The sequence below is a fragment of the Colobus angolensis genome, unplaced genomic scaffold, assembly GCF_000951035.1.
Source record: "Colobus angolensis palliatus isolate OR3802 unplaced genomic scaffold, Cang.pa_1.0 Scaffold210, whole genome shotgun sequence".
NCBI classification, from domain to species: domain Eukaryota; kingdom Metazoa; phylum Chordata; class Mammalia; order Primates; family Cercopithecidae; genus Colobus; species Colobus angolensis.
Genome location: NW_012115267.1, coordinates 1895643 through 1916525, shown reverse-complemented (window position 1 = coordinate 1916525; position 20883 = coordinate 1895643). Strand labels below are relative to the sequence as shown.

The following is a 20883-nucleotide window of genomic DNA, read 5'->3' as shown; positions in this document are numbered from 1 at the left end:
AAAAAAAAATATATATATATATATACCAAAGGCCCTGGGAAGTCTTTTCAGCAGAGTAATATGATCGATGTTGTATTTTAGGAGGATGAGACTGTTGGCATTATGAAGGGCAGATTTGGAAGGGAAAGCAACTGGGAACAAGATGAAGATAAAATGGCATGGAAGGGATGAATCTGAAAGCAACTGGAGAACTCTATTTACAGGGCCTGGTAAATAGAAATGGTTAAAATAAAAGAATGAAAGTAATTAAAGATTATTCCAAAATTCTGCAGCTGGGTAACTATGAGACTATTGTATCAAAAAAAGAAATAGAAATATCTGGATGGAAAGCAGTTAGTTGGATTTTAGACATGTTGCTTCAAGATTCAGGGATTTTATATATACTCCTATCAGCTGTTAGACATTTTTTTCTGAAAATCATATTTAAATTAACTTGCCCCTTTTATAAAACCTTGACTTAGTTATTATACCGAGGAAATCACAAGCTTGTTGGGCTAGTTATTTCTATCTAGTATACATTAAAATAAAATTATAATATTAAGAATAAAGACTATCCACATGTCAGTTAAAGTCATCTTGCACATAAAGCAAAGGTCACTGCAAAAAGAGCTACCTGTAGCTTCTAAGAGTCATTTTACTTTGGGTGGGGAGAGAAAATTAGTTTTAATGAAAAAGACCTTTCTCTTGCTTGGGCTTAAAAGGTTGTATGGTACAGTAGTAGTAATAAGTACTAACTTTATAATCAAATTCACAATGAATTACTGGAGGCCATGCTTTTATCTTCAAGAATTTGAAATCAAAATTTATCTGGTCACTTTCCATGAAAATACACAGGTTAACCATAAAGATGTCCATAAGCAGTCTTCCAAGTGATAGCATTTATGTTCCAGGAATTGTAGTGTAAATAAAATATGTCTTTCCCATAGAAAAAGTGTTCTACCTATGTTCATAGGTAGAAAGCTATGTTATAAAGGAAGGGCCAAAGTCACATGGGTACTATAATTAACTAGAAAGGATACAGGTATATATTATTTAACACAGAACTTGGTAAAGTATCTATGGGAAACAAGACAATTTAGTTTAGAGACTTCCGAGAGAGTAACTGTGAAGACAGGAGGTGCGGCTATGATGTGCAGAAGGTTTTCTCTCGGACCAGAAATAAAATACCTACATTCCACACCCCACTGGCATCCATGAGTAGGTACACAGGCAATGAGACATATGAGCATGTCAAAACACATCAGAAAACAATGGCTCCCCTGGCTTAAGCCAAACAGATACGAATTAAATGAGTACAATGCATGCACCCTCACTCCTCCCCCACTATACAAGTATGTGCACCATCATCACATATTACTGATACAGAATGTTAACGGGAGAAAATGCTGATGGTTAAAGTTATGGAAAAGGTTATCACATTTATTTATAATGGAAGGCTAGATAAATAACATTTGCAATTAAAATAAAAATACACTTGATTGCTTGATGATTAAGCCAGACACAGTTAGAAACAAAGAAAGGTAATATCACTTGTCTGGAGGAAAAGAACTGCGCTTGGTAATACACATTAAATGCAATTGTCTATGTATTGATCAAGAAAAGGCTATAGAAATTATTCTGGCTAAAAGAAAATCAATGGAACTGTTTACTAAGAACGAAACTGCAGTAAAAAAAGAACAATGAAACTCATGAAACCAGAACAAGCTGTCAGAAGGAGTGACTAGGAGACTAAACTATTAAACTATTCAAATCAATAAAATGTGATAAATATGCCACAGGAAGTCAGTTACTGACAATGAGAATATACAATACAAAGTAAAAAAGAAATAACACATAAAATTATAATGCAAACTGACTAAAAGAAGAAAATTAACATTCTTTAGAAAACTTTCATCAGTAAATTGGAATTATTTGTTTGGGTTAAGGTCTTTGGTTTATTTAGCAAAGATGTGTTTGAAATTTTACAATTATTGTGGAAATGATTTGGGAAGAACAGCTATAGCTGTAATATGGGAAGAGCAGAGTATAATTATTTTAAAACAGCTTTCACACCTTAAGTTAGGGAATAAGGATAAAGCATTCTTACTGTTTAGGATATTCTCCTAAGAAAGCTCCAAACCAGAGGATGAATAAATGGTTGGGAAAGAAAACAATTTTATAGACAGCAGTCTATAAGTCCTAACCATTAGACCAAAGGTACATGTGATGCATCACTGTATTAAAAGCTGACACAGCAGCACAATATTACCGAGAATTTTAACTCTCTGAACATTTGTAGGCATTAGGTTTTACTGGTAAAGGAAGTGATAGGATAAATGTCTTTTAGCCCAATTTTACACAGCTAGTAAGAGGGTAAAAGTAATTAGAATTAAGGTCTTCTTTTAGTCCAATGCTATCCCTACTCAACTGTTGTTATTAAGAGCATTAAAGATGAAATACAATGAAAAAATGTAGCTACAAAACAAAAAAAGAAAAAGCAGAAGAAAATCTTAACAGTATAACTGATATAAAATAGAAAAACGACCTGGTTTTTAAGTTAACTCCAAATTGACTATAAATCTAGAAGGGAACCATAGTGGGCCAAAGGTGCCAGTGAAATAGTGGAAAATCATGTCATATAAAGAATAATTGAAAAAACAGATTTATTCCAAAATAGGGGAAGATGTGTAGAGGTGGGTGGTTGAAAGGTTGACACCTCTGATAAGTTGACTAGGTCTTAAAAAGATATAAAGGGCCACATCCTGTTGTAGTGGGCTGAAATGGTGGCCCTCAAAATGGTATGTCTACGTTCTAATCCTGAGAACCTATGAATGTCACCTTCTTTGGAAGAAGAGTGTCTGCAGACAAAATTATGTTAAGGGTCTAGACATGAGGAGATTATACTGGTGGCCTCAAATTCAATGTAAACGTCCTTAGAAGAGACACAGAGGACAGGAAGGCAATGTGAAGATGGAAGCAGAGACTAGAGTATCGTGGCCACAAGCCAAAGAAGCTGCCAACCATCAGAAGCAAGAAGAGGCATGGAATAGACTCTCCCCTACAGCCTCTGTAGGGAGGATAGTCCTGTGAAACTGAATACATATGTAGACTGGAGATTAGATCTCTGTGCAAAACAGGGTGAGCATAAGCCCAAAACAAATGAATTATACCTACCGGCAGTTTTTGGCACACTTTAAGTTACAAGCATTCTATTACACCTGTCCCAAATTTTACCAAGGTATCTTCCCTGGCTGCAGGACTAACATGGGTGTTATTATACAAGGGTGAGCCCTACACCTGGGAGAATAACTTAATTTTCTCTAAACACCTTTCCCATTCTAAAATTTCATGTATATCAATAGTCCATTTAAATTCAGGACTTACCAGCATTCAATATTTAAAGTTGACCATAATAATGAAAGCGTGTAATATTACAACTCCTTATACCGCACAAAAACAGTAAAACAAACAGAACAATCCTAAATTCATACATGCCCTAATGATGACTCCATCCTTAGCCCTTCACAGACATTTAAGATGGATCCCCAAATAGGGTGGGTCTATTGGAATGTATGGCCAACTTTTGGTTCAAGATTATTTAAGATTCCAAGTGGACAACAGAAACTTCATAAAGGGGCGATTCTTAAAAGGTGCACTTGTCTAAGTACGACTGCGCTTTCCAAATGAATGGGCAGCGGCTTCAGGAGCACAGTCACATGGATAATGAAGTGAGATGAATGAAGACTGACACTTTCCGGAAACCAGACCACCAAGGACAATGATGGTAGCTGCGTGGCCTAAGTTCTGACATGTAATAACATGCAAAGTGCTAGGCTGCTTGTAAAGACAAAACAAAACAAAGACTCTCATTTGTCAGACAATTGTGGGGAGAAGTATAAAATACTGGGCTCCTCTGGCTTCTTACAGAAATGTGTTGTGGGTTTAAAAATAGCTCATAAGAAGCAAAAGAGAAAAGAGGTGGGTGGCAATTAATAATTCTTTTTTTTTTTTTTTTTTTGAGATAGGGTTTTACTTTGTCACCAAAGCTGAAATGCAGTGGCACAATCACAGCTCACTGCAGTTTCAAACTCCTGGGCTCATGTGATCTTCCTGCTTCAGCCTCCCAGCAGCTAGGACTACAGGTGCCCAGCAAGTCACCATGGTCAGCTAACTTAAAAACACGTTTTTGGTTTTTTTTTTTTGTAGAGATGGGGGTCTCGCTTTGTTGCCCAGGCTGGTCTCAAACTCCTGGGCTCAAGCAATCCTGCCTAAGCATTCCAAAGTGTTGGGATTAAGGTGTGAGCCACTGCATCCAGCCTAATTCTTAGTATTTAGTTTAAATGACTCAAATATATAAAAGAGTGTTTACCTGTTCTGTTTCAAAGATATCCCGAAGGTGTTCAAGGCCAAGGCTTTTTAGAAATTGGCTGATATTCATGTCAAGACCGGTAACTAAAACAGAAACATATTCATGATTCTCAGAAAGAATTCTCTAAATATAAAGAAAATTTCAGTATCCATTTAAAGACATGACTCTGACAACCTTGGCTGTCAGATGATTTTACATGGCATAAAATAATACAGAATACATAGATTTAATTCAGACACTTTATTTCTGAAGTTGATTGAGAAATAAAAGCAGAGTGTTTTATCTTTATCAAATTAGTATTTATATCAATTCTAATATGGTTAGAATATAGAATTATAACTTATTGTAATTCATAAAAATATAGAGAATAATACTAATTTTAAAATATTATCGTATAATATTTATACTATAGAATACTACTTACACAGAGAAATCTAAAGCTTTTAATGAATTAAAAAATCTAAATGTATCAGGTATCATTTTAGTTTTCATGCCTGAAATGACCTCTCAGTTGTGTTCCGACACAATTTCAGGATAAGTGGTTCAATAAGGTGCTGGTTGTAAACAGATGCTCTAGAATATACAGAAATAAGAACAATGGCAATGCCAAGAAATGTGGCAGTCTTCTATGAAGAAATATTTCTTATAAGATGTTGTGTGTACGAAAATTTCAGACAGGACTTCTCTAATTGAGGCGTTCAACAATTATCAATAGAAAAAAGTAATTCTGCTCCACGAACAAAAGGCATAAATAAATAAGCATTCACGGGGTCTACTCACCTTCTCCTTCCTTCCTTTCTGTTCCCGCGGCGCCATCCCCTGCATTGGAGGCTCCTCCTACGGCCAACTCTGCTAAAGGGCCAGTGAGGTTGTCTATGCTGCTGGCAGCAGAGAGGCAGGAGGGGGTGGATGCTGGTGAGATCAGAGAGGCACTCACTACAGTAGCCTGAGGTTTAAAACAGGTAGGTAAGGCCTCTGGGGGCATGGCATCTATCAGCAAAGCTCTGATATCGTCAGCCTAAAAAAATGATTAAAAGAAAAAACATGAAAATACTATATATTGAAATGGTTAGTTTTTCACTAAGAACCAAATGCTTTGTGGATTTTTTCCTTAATGAATGCCTCATTATCTATCCCCTTCTGGTTTTTGATCATTCTTTCTCCTATCCACAGCTCCAAAGAGTTTCAGTAGTTTCAGTAGACAGAGTTGGAGAAACCATGTAATTTTTAAAAATATTTCTTCTTTCATTAAAAAAAAGCACTTTCAGTGTTAACTGTCACCCTTCTTTAGAAAAATTTCCATATTTACTATATTTTGTTTATGTTTAAATACCTATAATAATCTGGTTATTTACTTCACACTTAATAGTGTCATGTAAAATTAGCATCTGGTGAAATTTCAAAGGGATGACACTCTTAGCTCATTTATTCATAAACTTTACAGTTTTTAAGTATTAGATGCAACTGCTTTTCGAGTATGCGGGAGATAGTCTCCAGGGACAGCCAGCCATCAATTCCTTCCTCCCGTCACGCATGCCTCCCCTTGAATTTCCACCCCCCTTGAATGTGCTTTGCCCTGTGAGTTGTCTTGTCCAACAGAATGCAGAAGTGATGTTCTGAGGCTTCTGAGCCAGGCTTTAAGTGGATTGGCAGTGTCTACTTTTACTCTCTTAGAAGCCATGTGCCTTGCTGTACAGAAGTTTGGGCTAGACTCCTGAGTGGTGAGATCCTATGCAGGGAGAGCCCTGCAGGATGAAAGGCTATCTTGGAAGCCCCAGCCTCTGCTGAGTTCCCAGGTGCAGGTAACTACAAAACCAGCAGAACTGGCCAGCTGAGCCCAGTCACCTCCCAGAAGTGTGAGAAACAACAAATCGTCATGTTAAACCCTCACTGGGTTTGGGGGTGGCTTAGTGTGCAGCAATAGAGAAATGAAACGCACACCAGTACCGGGAAGTGGGGTGCTGGTGGACATGTGGCTTTGGTTGGAGGTGTGAAGGGTGGCCTGGTTATTGCTGAGGAAGGCTGTGAGTGGAAGACAGGCAAGTGCTACTGAAGGCAAGAGAAAGGGGACTGATGCTGTGTAGCAGAAAGTTTGGCAACACTGGCACATAAAGTCTTATGGAAGGCAGAACGTGAACCTAAATAAACTTGTAAATTTGGCTAAGGAAATTTCCAGAACAAATTTTGCCTCGCCAGCTGGACTGGTATGTTTACCTGCCCATGATAAGGTACAGGAAGAGAGAAAGGAACTGTTTAGTTCTCTTTAAGGAAAAGTATTCACCCAAGATTTGCTAGGTTAGAAAATAAAATTATTCACCATTCCCAGCCTCTCCATCAGCAAAAGTTTCTTCAAGTAAGGCATAGCCTCAGGCCAAAGGTCAAATCCAGGGTGCTGACAGGAAAACATGGCCTCAGAATAAAAATCAACCAGAAGTATAGATATATTACCTCAAAATCTTTAAAAAACCTCTAAGGTGGTACCTTGTGAATTCCCTTGGCTAGATGAAAGAGCTTCGAAGGGTCTTATGGGCATTGCCCCACTGCACCTTGACTTGGAATCCATATTACAGAAGGACTTGTCTTGAAAAGATTTGTGGGTGGGGCTTTTGGCTGATGGAGTGGTGCGTAATTTGATGGGAAATCCAAAAGTTTATAAAGGAAGAGTTGTACTAGTTTGACTAAAAGGGACAGGTAGATTAAAATAGTAAAAGGCTTAGGGTCCCCAAAATTTCTACAAGCAGGGAACAGGTGGAGAAAGCCATTTGGCTGTAAATATGATCCATTTCTTATGAAAAGACAAGGATAATTCAGAGGGCATGGCCAAGAGCCACAGAGGCTGGGTACAGTGGCTCACACCTGTAATCCCAGCACTTTGGGAGCCTGAGGAAGGAGGCTGAGGGAGGAGCCCAGGAGTTCAAGACTAACCTGGGCAACATAGCAACACCCTGTCTCTACAAAAAGTAAAAAAAAAAAGCCAGGCATAGTGGCACGTGCCCGTAGTCCCAGCTACTTAGGAGACTGAGGTGGAGGGACGGCTTGAATCTGGGAGGTCAAGGTTGTGGTGAGCCATGATCATGCCACTGCACTCTGGCCTGGGTGACAGAGCCAGACTGTATCTCAAGAGAAAGAAAAAAAAAGAAAGGAAAAAAAAATACAGCCACAGTGAACCACTCTCTGGGAGCAGAATGGGCCCTAATCAGGCACCATTCCCTAACTCCAGAGTAGACGGCCCTGATAACTCGTGATTGGCTGAATTTTAGAACTGCTAAGGACCCAGTGATGACTATCTGTGCCTCTTGTTGGTTGGGGGAGTGTGTGGCAGGTGAGTGTAATTTGAATGTGGGAAAAATAGATTTAATTTGTAGTCACAGGGAAGACTGTGGCTGATTAAAGATGGCCATGAAATTTTTGCTTCTCCTTTCAAAGAAGGTGGAATCTATTTTCCTATCCCTTGAACCTGAGCTGAGTTCATGACTCGCTTTGCACAACAGAACGTGGCGGAAGTGACAGCATGTCAGTTCCAGGCTTAGCCTTAAAGAACAATGGCAGCCTCTGTTTTCTCCCTCTTGAGATGCAATTATTCGGTGAAGAAATTCTAACAAGACTACTTAATGATGAGATGCCACGTGGGACTAGCGAGGCCCCAGTCTTCTAGTTGTATTTGTCAAGGCCCCAGGCATATGAGTGAAGCTGTCTTTATGTTTCTGCCCCAGCCACCAGCTATATGCAATTACACAAGTGACCCCAGGTAAGACCAGAATCTCCTAGCCAACATACAGAATCATAAGAAATAATAAATCATTATTATTTTAAGCCACTAAGTGTTTTGAAACAGTTACTCAGCAATAAATAAATGAAACAGAATATAACTTGAAAAAACATTTCTGGCTTAAAAAATTAGAAATTATTGTGACTATACAGTAACTCCCTGATTTTCAGAAAGTTCAGGGAAGAGGATGTGGTGCTTAACTTTGACTCTGCAGTTAAATAATACTGCCCAGAGTTAATTTTTCTTTGACTATCTCACAGACCTAGGTAAATCATCATGAACATTAGTTGCTCTACAATAACATGCCAAATATAGAAGGTACGAGATATTTTACTAAATGTAATTCTTTGACGGTATACTCTAAAAATGTGTTTTCTTATGATTCATGTTTTACTAGCCCGCTAAGAATGGCAAAAAAAATTACACTAACTTACTGATTAGTTTGCCTTAAGAGTTTTAAATTATAATTTCATAGAAAAAGGGTGAACTTCAAAAATTTTCAGAAGGAGATCTCTGTTCTAAGTGAAATAAACATGACTAAAAGTAAGCTGGTGAGCCCGAGAATTTAATGTCATCTCTGAAAGTATAAGAAACAATACTCAGTATCTGAAATGAGGACTTACTGTTGCCAGATCCAGAGGCGTCTGGCCTTCCTGGTTCTTCATGGTGGGGTCTGCACCATGCGCTAGAAGGAGGGCACATAGCTGCGTCCTTCCTTTCTGGGCTGCTTCATGGAGAGGAGTAAATGCCCACTTATCTGTTGCATTTACACACGTGTTGTATTTTATCAATAATGCTGCTATGTCAACATGCTGAAGAAAAAGAAAAGGATACAAAGTTAAGAATGAGATCATCTGGTAAAGCACCATCGTGTATACTTGTTTTTATTTAATAATTCACTCTCTCTATATCTCCATTTTCACCCTTAACAGAAGTTTCTTCTAAAAAATAAAAAAGAATTTCAGTCTTCTACCTACACTTTGGACTCCATCTTTTCTTGCCTCCTTCAAAATCTCAATTACACAACTATACTATTATCCTGTAACTGTTCATGGGCTTTTTTTTTTTTTACAAAAAAATTCATCCTAATATATTCAGCTTTATTTTAAAAACAAATATGATGTAAGGTGTTTCGTTTTGTAAAGTGAAACTAGTACCTAATTCAAGTCTTCTGTTAATGGTCTAATCTATCTGCCAAACTTTTCAAACACGCATTCTATTCACATTGATTCTCTTATCTTCCCATTTCTTTTCTAACCTAATGCAATCAGATTTACTGAAATACTCATCTCAAAGATTCTCAATGTTTTTGCTTCAGCCTTTGAAAAAGCAACATAACATTTTATGAAAATTGGTCTATTATGTCTAAATGATTGAGGGGTGGAGGAAATGTTAGCAGCAGACATGCTAATAACCTGGGCGTGAGGTGATGAGACTCTGAACCGTTGACAGTTACAGAAAAATGGAAAACAAGGGCTAAATCTGAGAAATTTTGAAAGGAAAAAAACTGGGTTTAGAAAGCCAAATTCACAACATAAGAGAAAAAGTCAAAGATGACTACATTTTTTGGGAAGGGGGGGAAGGAGGGGAGAATCTAGAAGATTAGAAAATAAGATAGAACTATTAACAGAAATTGAGTTGTAAAGTTTAAGTAGAGGCTGGGTGCGGTGGCTCACGCCTGTAATCCTGGCACTTTGGGAGGCTGAGGTGGGCGGAGCACCTGAAGTCAGGAGTTCGAGACCAGCCTGGCCAACATAGTGAAACCCCGTCCCTACTAAAAATACAAAAATTAGCTGGGAATGGTGGTGCAAGCCTGTAATCCCAGCTACTTGGGAGGCTGAGGCAAGAGAATCGCTGGAACCCAAATGGCAGAAGTTGCAGTGAGCTGAGATCGCACCACTGCACTCCAGCCTGGGTAACAGAGCAAGGCTCCATCTCAAAAAAAAGGAAGTTTAAGTAGATATGAAACTCTCAGATAAGGCTCATTGAGGTAGTAGGCACCTTCTGAAGTAAAACATCCAAGTAAAGACATTCTGTAGATGGTTTGTCAGAAGAGGTTGGAGCACAGTCAAGGGGGCATCATTCACTCATTCACTCACTCACTCTCCCGCCACTCACTCACCAATCAGCATCTGCTCAATACCTATGGAGGGCTGAGGATTGGGGCTGGGGGCTCCAGGGAGATTACGAAATGGAATAGTGGATTAATAGTTGTAGCTACTTGACAAATGAGCTCATTAAGGAAAGGAATACAGAAAGGTAATTACGAAGTGGATAAAACCTTGAAAACAACAGTATTTTGGACAAGGAGAATGGAAGAAAAATCCTCAGAGGAGACAAAAGGAAAAACGGAAGCTGGAGAAGAACTATAAAGGAGCAGGACTATAAAAGCCAATATAGGAGCAAGTTCCACGGAGACCAGGTTCACTCAAGTAAGAGCTCCATATAGCAAAAGGCTTCAGCTTCTTCTCAAAAACCCTTATAAAATAAGCTAAGACAATCAATTACACAATAGCACTACTGATTCAACAGATAGGCTTTTTAAGAATATTAAAAATAGGCCAGGCGCGGTGGCTCACGCCTGTAATCCCAGCACTTTGGGAGGCCGAGACGGGTGGATCACGAGGTCAGGAGATCGAGACCATCCTGGCTAACACGGTGAAACCCCGTCTCTACTAAAAAATACAAAAAACTAGCCGGGTGAGGTGGCGGGCGCCTGTAGTCCCAGCTACTCGGGAGGCTGAGGCAGGAGAATGGCGTAAACCCAGGAGGCGGAGCTTGCAGTGAGCTGAGATCCGGCCACTGCACTCCAGCCTGGGCGACAGAGCAAGACTCTGACTCAAAAAAAAAAAAAAAAAAAAAAAAATATTAAAAATAACTTGTATATTGTTATAAATACATTTAGGATGTTAGGCTGGTTACCACTTAAGTATTTCTGAGATCCATTTCAACTCCAATATACTATAATTCGGTGCAATTAGCACATTTGTGTCCCTTACAGACACATTTCCAGGCATAACTTGGTCAGTTTGGATAATTAACTCAAAAGCACATTATCTGTTGAGAATACATTTCTAACTCATGCTGCTGCTCAACTACCATACATTGAGGTTTTTAAGGAAGACATTTATGAGAATGGGAAAAGACAGGGAAGGTCAAGAAAGTTCCCAAGGTGCTACTAAATGCATGCCACTTTCTATCTTCCTTAAGATATCATTGTCTTCCCTGCACTCTTGAAGACACTCACTTCAAAAAGAACAGGCACTTTTTCCGAGGTAGTAGTTAACTTTATGTAATATAAATATCTGTATTTCCTAATTTTAGAAATAGTAGTTTCTGAAAACGAAGTGAAGAACATTTATCTAAAAAGAAAAGTACAGATCAGTCAACTACTAAGGAAAGTTTCCACATTTGCTCTAATAATACAAAGCAAAAAACTGCCAAAAAACAAAAAATAGGCCAGGTGCAGTGGCTCACTCCTGTAATCCCAACACTTTGGGAGGCTGAAGCCAGCAGATCATTCGAGGTCAGGAGTTTGAGACCAGCCTGGCCAACATGGTGAAACCCCATCTCTGCTAAATTACAAAAATTAGCTGGGTGTGGCGCCACACACCTGTAATCCCAGCTACTCGGGAGGCAGAAGAATCGCTTGAATCCGGGAGACGGAGGTTGCAGTGAGTTAAGACTGCCCCACTGCATTCCAGCCTGGGTGAAGAGTGAGATTCCATCTCAAAACAAAACAAAACAAAAAACCCCATAAACAAAAAATAAAATAAAAAAGCTGTATAATCAGACTAAGGCTTCTCAGAACAGGATATGTTTGGTGATTCTTCTGGCATTATACTATCCCTATAAAATTAATTCTATAGCTTAATTATTTTTAAATTTTCTAACACAAAAGATGAAAACAGAGGTACCACTTGTGGTATTATCAAAATCACCTAAAACAAAACCAAACTTAATAATTTATCTCCCTTATTCAGCTATATGTTGAAAAAAGGCAGTAATTTTTGTTAAGTTAACCCAAAAGCACAGAATAATTTCAAGCTTCTCCCCAGCGAGGTTACAAGCTATTGAAACTGTTTCTGATGATTACTTTTATTGAACTCCCATGTTTATTGGCAGAATAATATTATTTGGTAGACTAATTTACACAGGCTTCCAAAATTACAAAAAGTCCAAGGAAAATTACATGTTTGTGTATATGTGTATAAAATGAATTGTATTATCTAGTATGTATTATTAAGCTTTCTTTATATTGAAGTTATAGTTTATGCTTGGACAAACCAATTACATGCTTGTGAAATTTTCCGACAAATGTCTGAAAGAACAATGAACAGGAAGGAGTACATTCCTACCCAAATAGACTAAAAATACAGTTCTTAAGCTGTTTAATTCTTTTAAGTAGCTATACCACAGAGGCAAAAATAGTAACTGGAATTTAAGGCTGACAAATCCAATAAATAGCATTTCAATTCTATTCAACACAGTATATAAGAGCAAAAGCACTGAACTAGATGGTCCAGAAAAGAAACTGATCTCTGTTGGAATGTTTCCAGGAGAAACAGACAATTTAACATAGTTTCAGAATCCAGCTGCAATACAAAATGCTTTAAATGACAAATACAACATAAAAAGACTGGGAAGCCTTTAATTTTAAAAAGGTGGGAAGTAGGGGAAAGAGAAATGTGCTTAGCTTCAGTTAAAGCCATTTAACTGTACAGGTGCTTTATTACAGTTATGTCATGAAATTCCCCAGATGTTATCCATTTTAGAGAAAGCACTGGAAAATAAAAACAATTGAGAGAAAATATATCAGCCAATTGATTTACTCTTATAAGATATGAATTTACATGCTTCGTCGTAGTAAGTATCAATGCCATTTACTGACTAGCAGAAAAGTTAACTGTCTTGCGTAAACATACATTCAAATATAATACAAGGCATTATAATATAAAGAACACCAACACATAAGGCACACTACCACTAATATCAGCTCTCATGCAACTTGTAATTTTTATTGATGCTTCTTAAATAAATATGTATTTTTTTCTCCATTTGGAAAAACTGAGGTTCTTTTTATACAAAAAAGGCTCAAAGACACACAGAGCAGACTGGGCTCTCTAGCGGAAAAAAGGTAAATATGTATGAAGGAATAATGAACAAGAAATAACTGTGTAAGTAAATAACTAGGTAATTTCACAGCTACCTAAGACTATTATTTCATCCTCAGGCCAGTCAATTAATCTGTGTTTATTTAATACAAATACTGAGCCAGTCAAATATATAGATTGTTCCTAAGGCTGTGAGATGTAAGAGTGACATGCAGCCCTTATTCTGACTGGCTCAGTACAGAGGCTGTGGGAAGTGAGGAATTTACTAATTTTTAGTATCTCTATAGATATAGAGATAGATATATACTTTTTGGTAGAAATGGGGTCTTGCTATGTTGCCTAGGCTGGTCTTGAACTCTTGGGCTCAAACGATCCTCCCGCCTCAGCCTCCCAAAGTGCTGGGATTATAAGCATGAGCCACTGCGCCCAGTCATGAAGCAAGTTATCTTATAATAACCGTATTACCTTGCATTTTTATAATCCCTTACATTAGATAAAGGAATTTCCACATGCACGGTCTCATTTAATCATTACAACAACCTGGAAAGAAGGTCTTGGAATCCAACGTAAATTTTACTACTGAGAAAACTGAAGATGAGAAAAATTGAGGCACTTGCTGAAGACTACTGGGTTATAAAACAGAAGAGGAAAGATGAGATCCCAGATATTCAGACTCTAAGTTCAGGTTTCTCCATTAAACCACAGATGCCTGCAGACTGTGCTAGACTAAAACACAAGAGCCATTTTTCTTCCAAGCTGAAAATGGGAAAGAGAATAGTATTAGGAAGAAGAAATTATTTAAGTAGAGATCCCTGGGTAACACTATACCTACAACTGCTCTATAAATTGCTTAATTTTCAGTATAGAAGCTCTATTCCAGACGATATGCCACAGAAAGTCTACTCCACAAAATGATTATATGTGGCCAGGCTAGTTCAAGCATCATCAAATTCATGGGATGAATATAAAATAATCAGTGTTTTGCCATCCTAACAGAAATGTAGACTGGAGCCCTATGATTTCATTAAAATGTCCAGCCAAGGCAGGATAGAATGAATAAAAAGGAACTTTTGAAAGATACACAATTTATCAGTCTACATATAATAGAAACATAGTTATATCTACTCTTTAGCTGAGGGGAGACAACATAGCTTTTTACACTTTTTATATTGTGTTAATATTAGTACTCCTTAAATATATAAATATACGTATTTATTAGTACTCCTTAAATATATATGTGGATATATATATCCTTAAATATATAAGTATACATATTTAAGGAGTACAAATAAATACTCCTTAATTTAATTCATTATATTTTAAATATTTACTTATAAATATTTATTTAATATTTATTTAAAATATAATTATATAGAGATACGGTCTCACTATGTTGCCCAGGGTGGACTCAAAATCCTGGCCTTAAACCATATTGCTGTCTCAGCCTCCCAACGTGCTGAGATTACAGATGTGAACCACCATGACTAGCCTTGCTTTAAGTCTATTAATTGAGATTAAGAGAAATACTGACTTAATATGGTTACTGACTGGTTACTCGTAATAGATGACAGGTTTTACAAGTGGCGTTAAATAAAATTATTTTGCAGGACAGAGACTCTGAATGGGGAAAATGCCAACCGGGAGTCACTGTGGGTCGTGTGAGATTGCTGAGGCAATGAGGGAAGTGGGTTGCCCATGTTAAAAGACAAACCAAGAAAAGGTATTATCACACTCACGTATCTGACCCAAAAAAAAAAAAAAAAAAGTCTAGAAACCACCAACGTGAAAGTGCGTCACAAAAGTGACAGCCACCAACTCGCGGATGCCTGCTTTTTAAATTTACAAGTTTAACACAGGAAAACATTTTTGAGTGACTCAATCCACCCTCGCAATGAGGTGAAAATATTTGCTATAAACGTATTAGGTAACCCATTTGCCTTCTTCCATACAAGGATGAGATGAACCAGGCTGACCAAAACCTCTATCAAATGCCCTTTACATAGCCTGGAGAATTTTTTGTTCATTTTCACCTCAGTAAGTTACCTTCATTTACAAACAGCTAAGCAGTAGGGATTTAACAAACATAAAAAGAGATAGTGAAAAAAAGTGTTCATTATTTTTTTTCACTTGGAGTTAGAAAAGGAGAAGGGGAGTTATGGGTGATGGTGAATTAAGTTTATGAAGATGAAAGAGGGGACTTCTGGTCAGGAGCCTGATTGCATTACACCTCTCTTCAGCTGACAGCAAGTCAGCCTCAAGGGAACATGAAGTTAGACGAGGTCGACCAGCACTCTACGTTACGCTTGAGCCACAAGAGAACCACTGTACATTTTAGTCTCTTCACGGTGGTCTTCAAGTGACACACATGTAGAGTAAGTAACATCTTAACTGATGGGGATCAAAAGGTAAAATACTTACTTTATAAATTAACTTTTCTTTTCTTTATCCTCTGTGACAGCTATAGAGACTGTGCAAGGTGAAGATTAATGGAGTAGAACACATCTTAACACTAGCCCATGAGAAGAATGAGGATCAAAAGGTAAAATACTTTCTAAATTTGTTCTTTTCCTTATCCGCTGTGACTGCTATAAAGACTGTGAAAGGTGCAAGCTAATGGAGTAGAACTTCCCTACATCCACAATGTATGGGATCTACTGTAGTCTACACCGATGACAGTGTTAACACAAGCTTTACTAGATCGGTTCATTATTATAATTCCACGGCCACCACCTGTCCTTACTCATAGCAGGTTTACAGAGAAGATAAAAGATCTAATTTCCGTTCCACTGATCCCATTGGCTTTAAAAACTCTTAACTGAAGCTAAGCAAAAGGATTAGTAGAATACCATATGAAGAAACCAATTATGCTAAGGAGTGCTGAAAATTAGTCTCCAAATGATATACATGTATAGTTATAACTTAAGGGTCAAGAATTACATGTAATGTATATGTAGTATGTTAGCAGCAAATATTTAGCATGCCAAGTCTTTGGTAGAAGTATTTGTTGTTCAGAGAAATTGAGAACCTTATGTGAAGGAAGGTTAAAATTTATATGAATTTTAATAAAAGATTACTCATCTTTAGAAAGATTAAATACGGTAGTTTCAAGACGATTTCAGTACTAATACTTATTAAATATAATTTCGATTAATTTATATCATACTTGGAGGCATAATTTTCTTTCAGAAAACTGGATTGTTGCTTTCCTTAAAAGTATCCCCACTCAGATTTGTCATACAGATCTTTGTAGAATGGGCTTGAGAGATGACAGTCTCATTACAAAGGGCCAAGGAGAAGGCAGCAGGAGGAAGAATATGGTAATCAAGGTGGTTGGTTTGGTTTGGTTTTTACTTACAGTTTGTCAGGCTTTTGCAATCTAGAAACCACCTTCTATCAATAGTGATTCCAACTGTGAGAACACCTGGTATGTATGAACTGGCATCTGTGGGTTTTTATAGTCAAGAAGGGATTAAGTGGATGAACTGTCAAGCACATGAGCATTCCTCCTATTTCTGCCGTGAGCCATCAGGCTTGAGTGAGCCTTAGTTACTTTCAGTCAGTTCTGACATATGGCATCAAGGCACTGCAATCCATTTCTCTTCCTCTTACAACTGATGATAGTGTTTGAAAGGATAACTCTGGACTTTCACTGGGAGGTTTTAGCTAGTAATTCCTACTCTATGAAACCATATATATCAACTGCTCAGCCATTTAATGTTTTTTTTTTTTTTTAGATAAGGTCTCACTATGTTGACCAGGCTTGGCCTTGAACTCCTGGGCTCAAGCAATCTTCCCACGTCAGCCTCCTGAATGGCTGGAATTACAGGCACATGCCACTGTGCCTGGCTACTCGAATATTTTTAAGGTGCTGAAGATAAATGTAAGCCACCATACTTTCCATGCCTGTATAACAGCCACACAGCTTTTATAATTTTTAAAATCTACTTGAAGTACAGTTAAGAAATTGATATTTATTGTATTATTTTATATTAAATATATTATATTATATTATTGATAAATATAAACTGAACACCCATTACATGCCTATTATTGTGCTTGATAATGTGCTGAGACCAAAAAGCAATAAAAAACATGATTGTTGGCCAAAAGATAGTTAAGCTTAGCTGGGAAGAAACGCCAAAACTCTGAACAAAAGATTAAAATTGTGCTAAATCATGCTATTAGTTAGATATCTACTCACTTAACGCATAGTATGCATTTAACAAAGTCGTAAATGCCAGGGAAGTTTTCTAGATTTTATTTTATTTTATGTATGTATGTATGTATGTATGTATGTATGTATGTATGTATGTATGTATTTTTGAGACAGTCTCGCTCTGTGGCCCAGGCTGGAGTGCAGTGGCACAATCTCAGCTCACTGCAAGCTCCACCTCCCAGGCTCACACCATTCTCCTGCCTCAGCCTCCTGAGTAGCTGGGACTACAGGCGCCTGCCACTATGCCTGGCCAATTTTTTGTATTTTTAGTAGAGACGGGGTTTCACTGTGTTAGCCAGGATGGTCTTGATCTCCTGACCTCATGATCCGCCTGCCTCGGCCTCCCAAAGTGCTGGGATTACAGGTGTGAGCCACCACGCCCGGCCAGTTTTCTAGCTTTCAACGTTAGTATGCTTACCCCATAAGATGCCGCATTATGAAGAGGAATTAAACCACCCTTGTCCTGGGCATTAACATCAGCTCCATGCTCTAGAAGATATTCAGCTACTTCCAGGTTATTGTAGCCTGCTATTTAGAGTAAAAAAAATACAGGAAACGTATCAGCTTAAAAGAAAAAAAATACATACATATAAAATAAGGACCAGAAAATGTTAAGGTTTTAATACTTTTGCTTCAAAAGTTAATACTATTATCTCATAATGGAGGGACTTCACAATAAGAAATTATACAAAACTATGTCAATCAAGAGCATTTCACTAAGTAGTCCCATTTATGTTCAGCATGGCTTTCATCTTTTAGTACACTGTATCAGGTGTCCGAGAAAGGAAAAGGAGGCATGGAGGCACTGGGGGCGCTCACCTGCCAGGTGCAGAGGGGTTGAATTTCTGCCCTGGGTGTCTCTGCAGTTGATATTCTCGGGGGTACAGAGCTTCTGCACTCTTGCCAGGCAGCCCTTCTTGGCAGCATCCAACAAGGCAGCATCCCCTCTCAGTAAGTCCTGAATATCTGTGTCTCCTTCCTTTACCAAATCCAAAGGTGTATTTCCATCTCTGTTCTTTTTAGTTGGATCTGCTCCATGCTACAAAGAAGAAAAGCCAAATGGGGTTTGTATTTTCTATAGTATCTTTCTGTAGTAAGTAGGTAGGTAGGTAGGTAGGTAGGTAGGTAGTAGGTACTTAATTTACTCTACCTTTGTTCCTCCAGGGGAAGATATCTACTCTATATGCATTTTGAAAAACACTTTGCAAAATTCCTACTTAGCAATATAATGGATCAGCTTTTTAACTATTAATACTACTCAGTAAAAGCTTCAGGATCAATGGTGATGATGAAGTAGGGAGAGTGTTAAGTATCTTTGAGATAACTTGTTTAATATACTTTTTCTCCAACTCCAAGTTGTCTTTGGAAACCTATTTTACTTTGAAGAATAGCATGGATGTTAATTTTGACCAGATTCAATTACATAAAGATATTCAGTAGGTATGAAAAAGAAGAGAGTAGAGTAAGACACATTGGTAAAAAAGGACTTAATTCTAAAGGCCATCTTTAGAATTAGTAAGAATAAAGTTTGGTAATATTTTTATCCTAAGTCTTAATATCTACCATGAAATTAGATATAAATGTATTAAAAATTATAGACTTCAAAAGTTTAATTACCAATACCTATTAAATAAAGTAAATAGAAGTCAGTAATTTCTATTATGGGTTGGCCACAAACTGTCATGGGCTCACTGCGGAAATTAGTTGTAAGTCAAATTGGACAATGGATTCACAATGACTTGGAAGTTATTTCTTACCAACCAGTGATAATAAAAATGAGTATCAGATATTGTGTTTTTCTCAAGATTCATAAGAACATATTTGATATCATAAAAGTGAAGGGAGAAGAATTTTATTTAAACACATCAATTTTTTTTTTCTGTAGTTAAAAAAAGCAAGAGAAAATCTCATACATACACATCTGGTCATTTTTTAAAAATATACTTTAACTTAAAGTGAGCATAAATTATAGTTAGTTTCATATAACTACTAGTTTTTACTCTTTTACATGTATCTCAAATCTATATGAACAACTTTGTTTAGAGATGATCTTATATTTTAATAAAAATCTGATATTAAAATAAGTTCTTAAAAGATACAATGTTTAATGTTTACTAATGAAGAATGAGTTAGTTAACAATAATAAAATAGCCAACAAGGAAAAAAAAACCAACTTGATTGAAAAGCTTGTTTCTCCTGTACAATTTTTTCTGTTATTAATACTATAAGTACTAGATAAGCAATGCAAACTACTTCAGCTCTTTCTAAAACCTACTTTGATGAATTTTTATGACATGGACTTAATCAAAGCATTTCAGATATTAAGCTATTTATCATATCACATAAACAGTCTTTGGGAAATAGAAAATGAGGGCAGTCTCTACAGCAGTATTGTTCTTAATAGAATAACATACCCCAACTGACTTTCAAGTAATAACCAAAACAGAAATACAATTAGTTTGTATTTCATAACTTTTTAAACTACATACTTTTAAAAGGAGCTTGCAGATTTCATACTTTCCTTTAGCTGCTGCTTCATGGAGAGGGGTAAATTTCCATAAGTCCGCCACATTGACAGAAGCCCCATGCCTTACTAAAAGCTCAGCCACCTCATAGTGTCCATATGAACAGGCATTATGAAGGGGCACCAAGCCACTAAACAAAAGAAAATTATTTTAAAGTTATAAAACAAACCTTTGAGTTAAAATGATTCTTATATTAAAAATACTACCATTCTTCTATGGTACTGACTATACTGAACACTGCTCAAAAAGAAATACACCCACCTCTGTTCTTTAAGATATAGTTATCCGTTTGTAAATAAGGAGTAGTAATTTCAAAAATGTCCTTTCAATGTAAAGACTTTTTCCTAAGTTTCTTGGGGATGGATATATACTCACGGCAATCCTTATCTTTATGAGTTTTACTAATGAAAATTGTACGCTTACTTACAAAAAATATAATGCAATTAACTTATTTAGGCAAGTTCTACCTTGGTAAAAAGTTGTTTAAATCATAGTGGTGATTGAATCATAGTGGTTTAATCATAGTGGTGATTCAGTGGTGACTTCCGTGCACAGGTTTAAATACTGAGGTGCCAAACAATGAAAATTCACAATCCAGGTAATTCGGAAAAGTATTCAGTGAGAGAAATGATGATGTCAACTATAAGTGCTACTCAGGTAAGAAACGGGCAAACTATTCTGAGAGGAGTCTAAGCTCTGATTAGTAAGCAGCTGACATTCTAAAAGGACAAAAAGATGCTCCCACAAGAGTGCATCAAAAGAATAAAATGTTGAAGTTAACACATGGCAGAAGCAAAGTATTGAGTGAATTTTTTTTTTGTTTGTTTTGGGATGAAATATGCTAAGTGTTAAAATGAGCAATAGAAGCAAATGCTGCTTGCTCTCCAATACACTGTAACACTTTGAAAGCA

General features: G+C 37.1%; 1 protein-coding gene across 2 annotated transcripts in view; it reads right to left on the bottom strand.

Moving 5' to 3' along the window:
• Window positions 1–20883, bottom strand: part of TNKS (tankyrase, TRF1-interacting ankyrin-related ADP-ribose polymerase) — a 220893-nt gene that overhangs the window by 29745 nt on the left and 170265 nt on the right. For both annotated transcript variants that reach the window (XM_011942810.1, XM_011942811.1), the window contains exons 15-20: window positions 19937–20102; window positions 18267–18486; window positions 17866–17975; window positions 8741–8929; window positions 5129–5366; window positions 4349–4431 (exon numbers count right to left, since the gene is read on the bottom strand). In XM_011942810.1, the coding sequence (XP_011798200.1) occupies window positions 4349–4431; window positions 5129–5366; window positions 8741–8929; window positions 17866–17975; window positions 18267–18486; window positions 19937–20102 (1006 nt within the window). The remainder of the gene's footprint in view (window positions 1–4348; window positions 4432–5128; window positions 5367–8740; window positions 8930–17865; window positions 17976–18266; window positions 18487–19936; window positions 20103–20883) is intronic.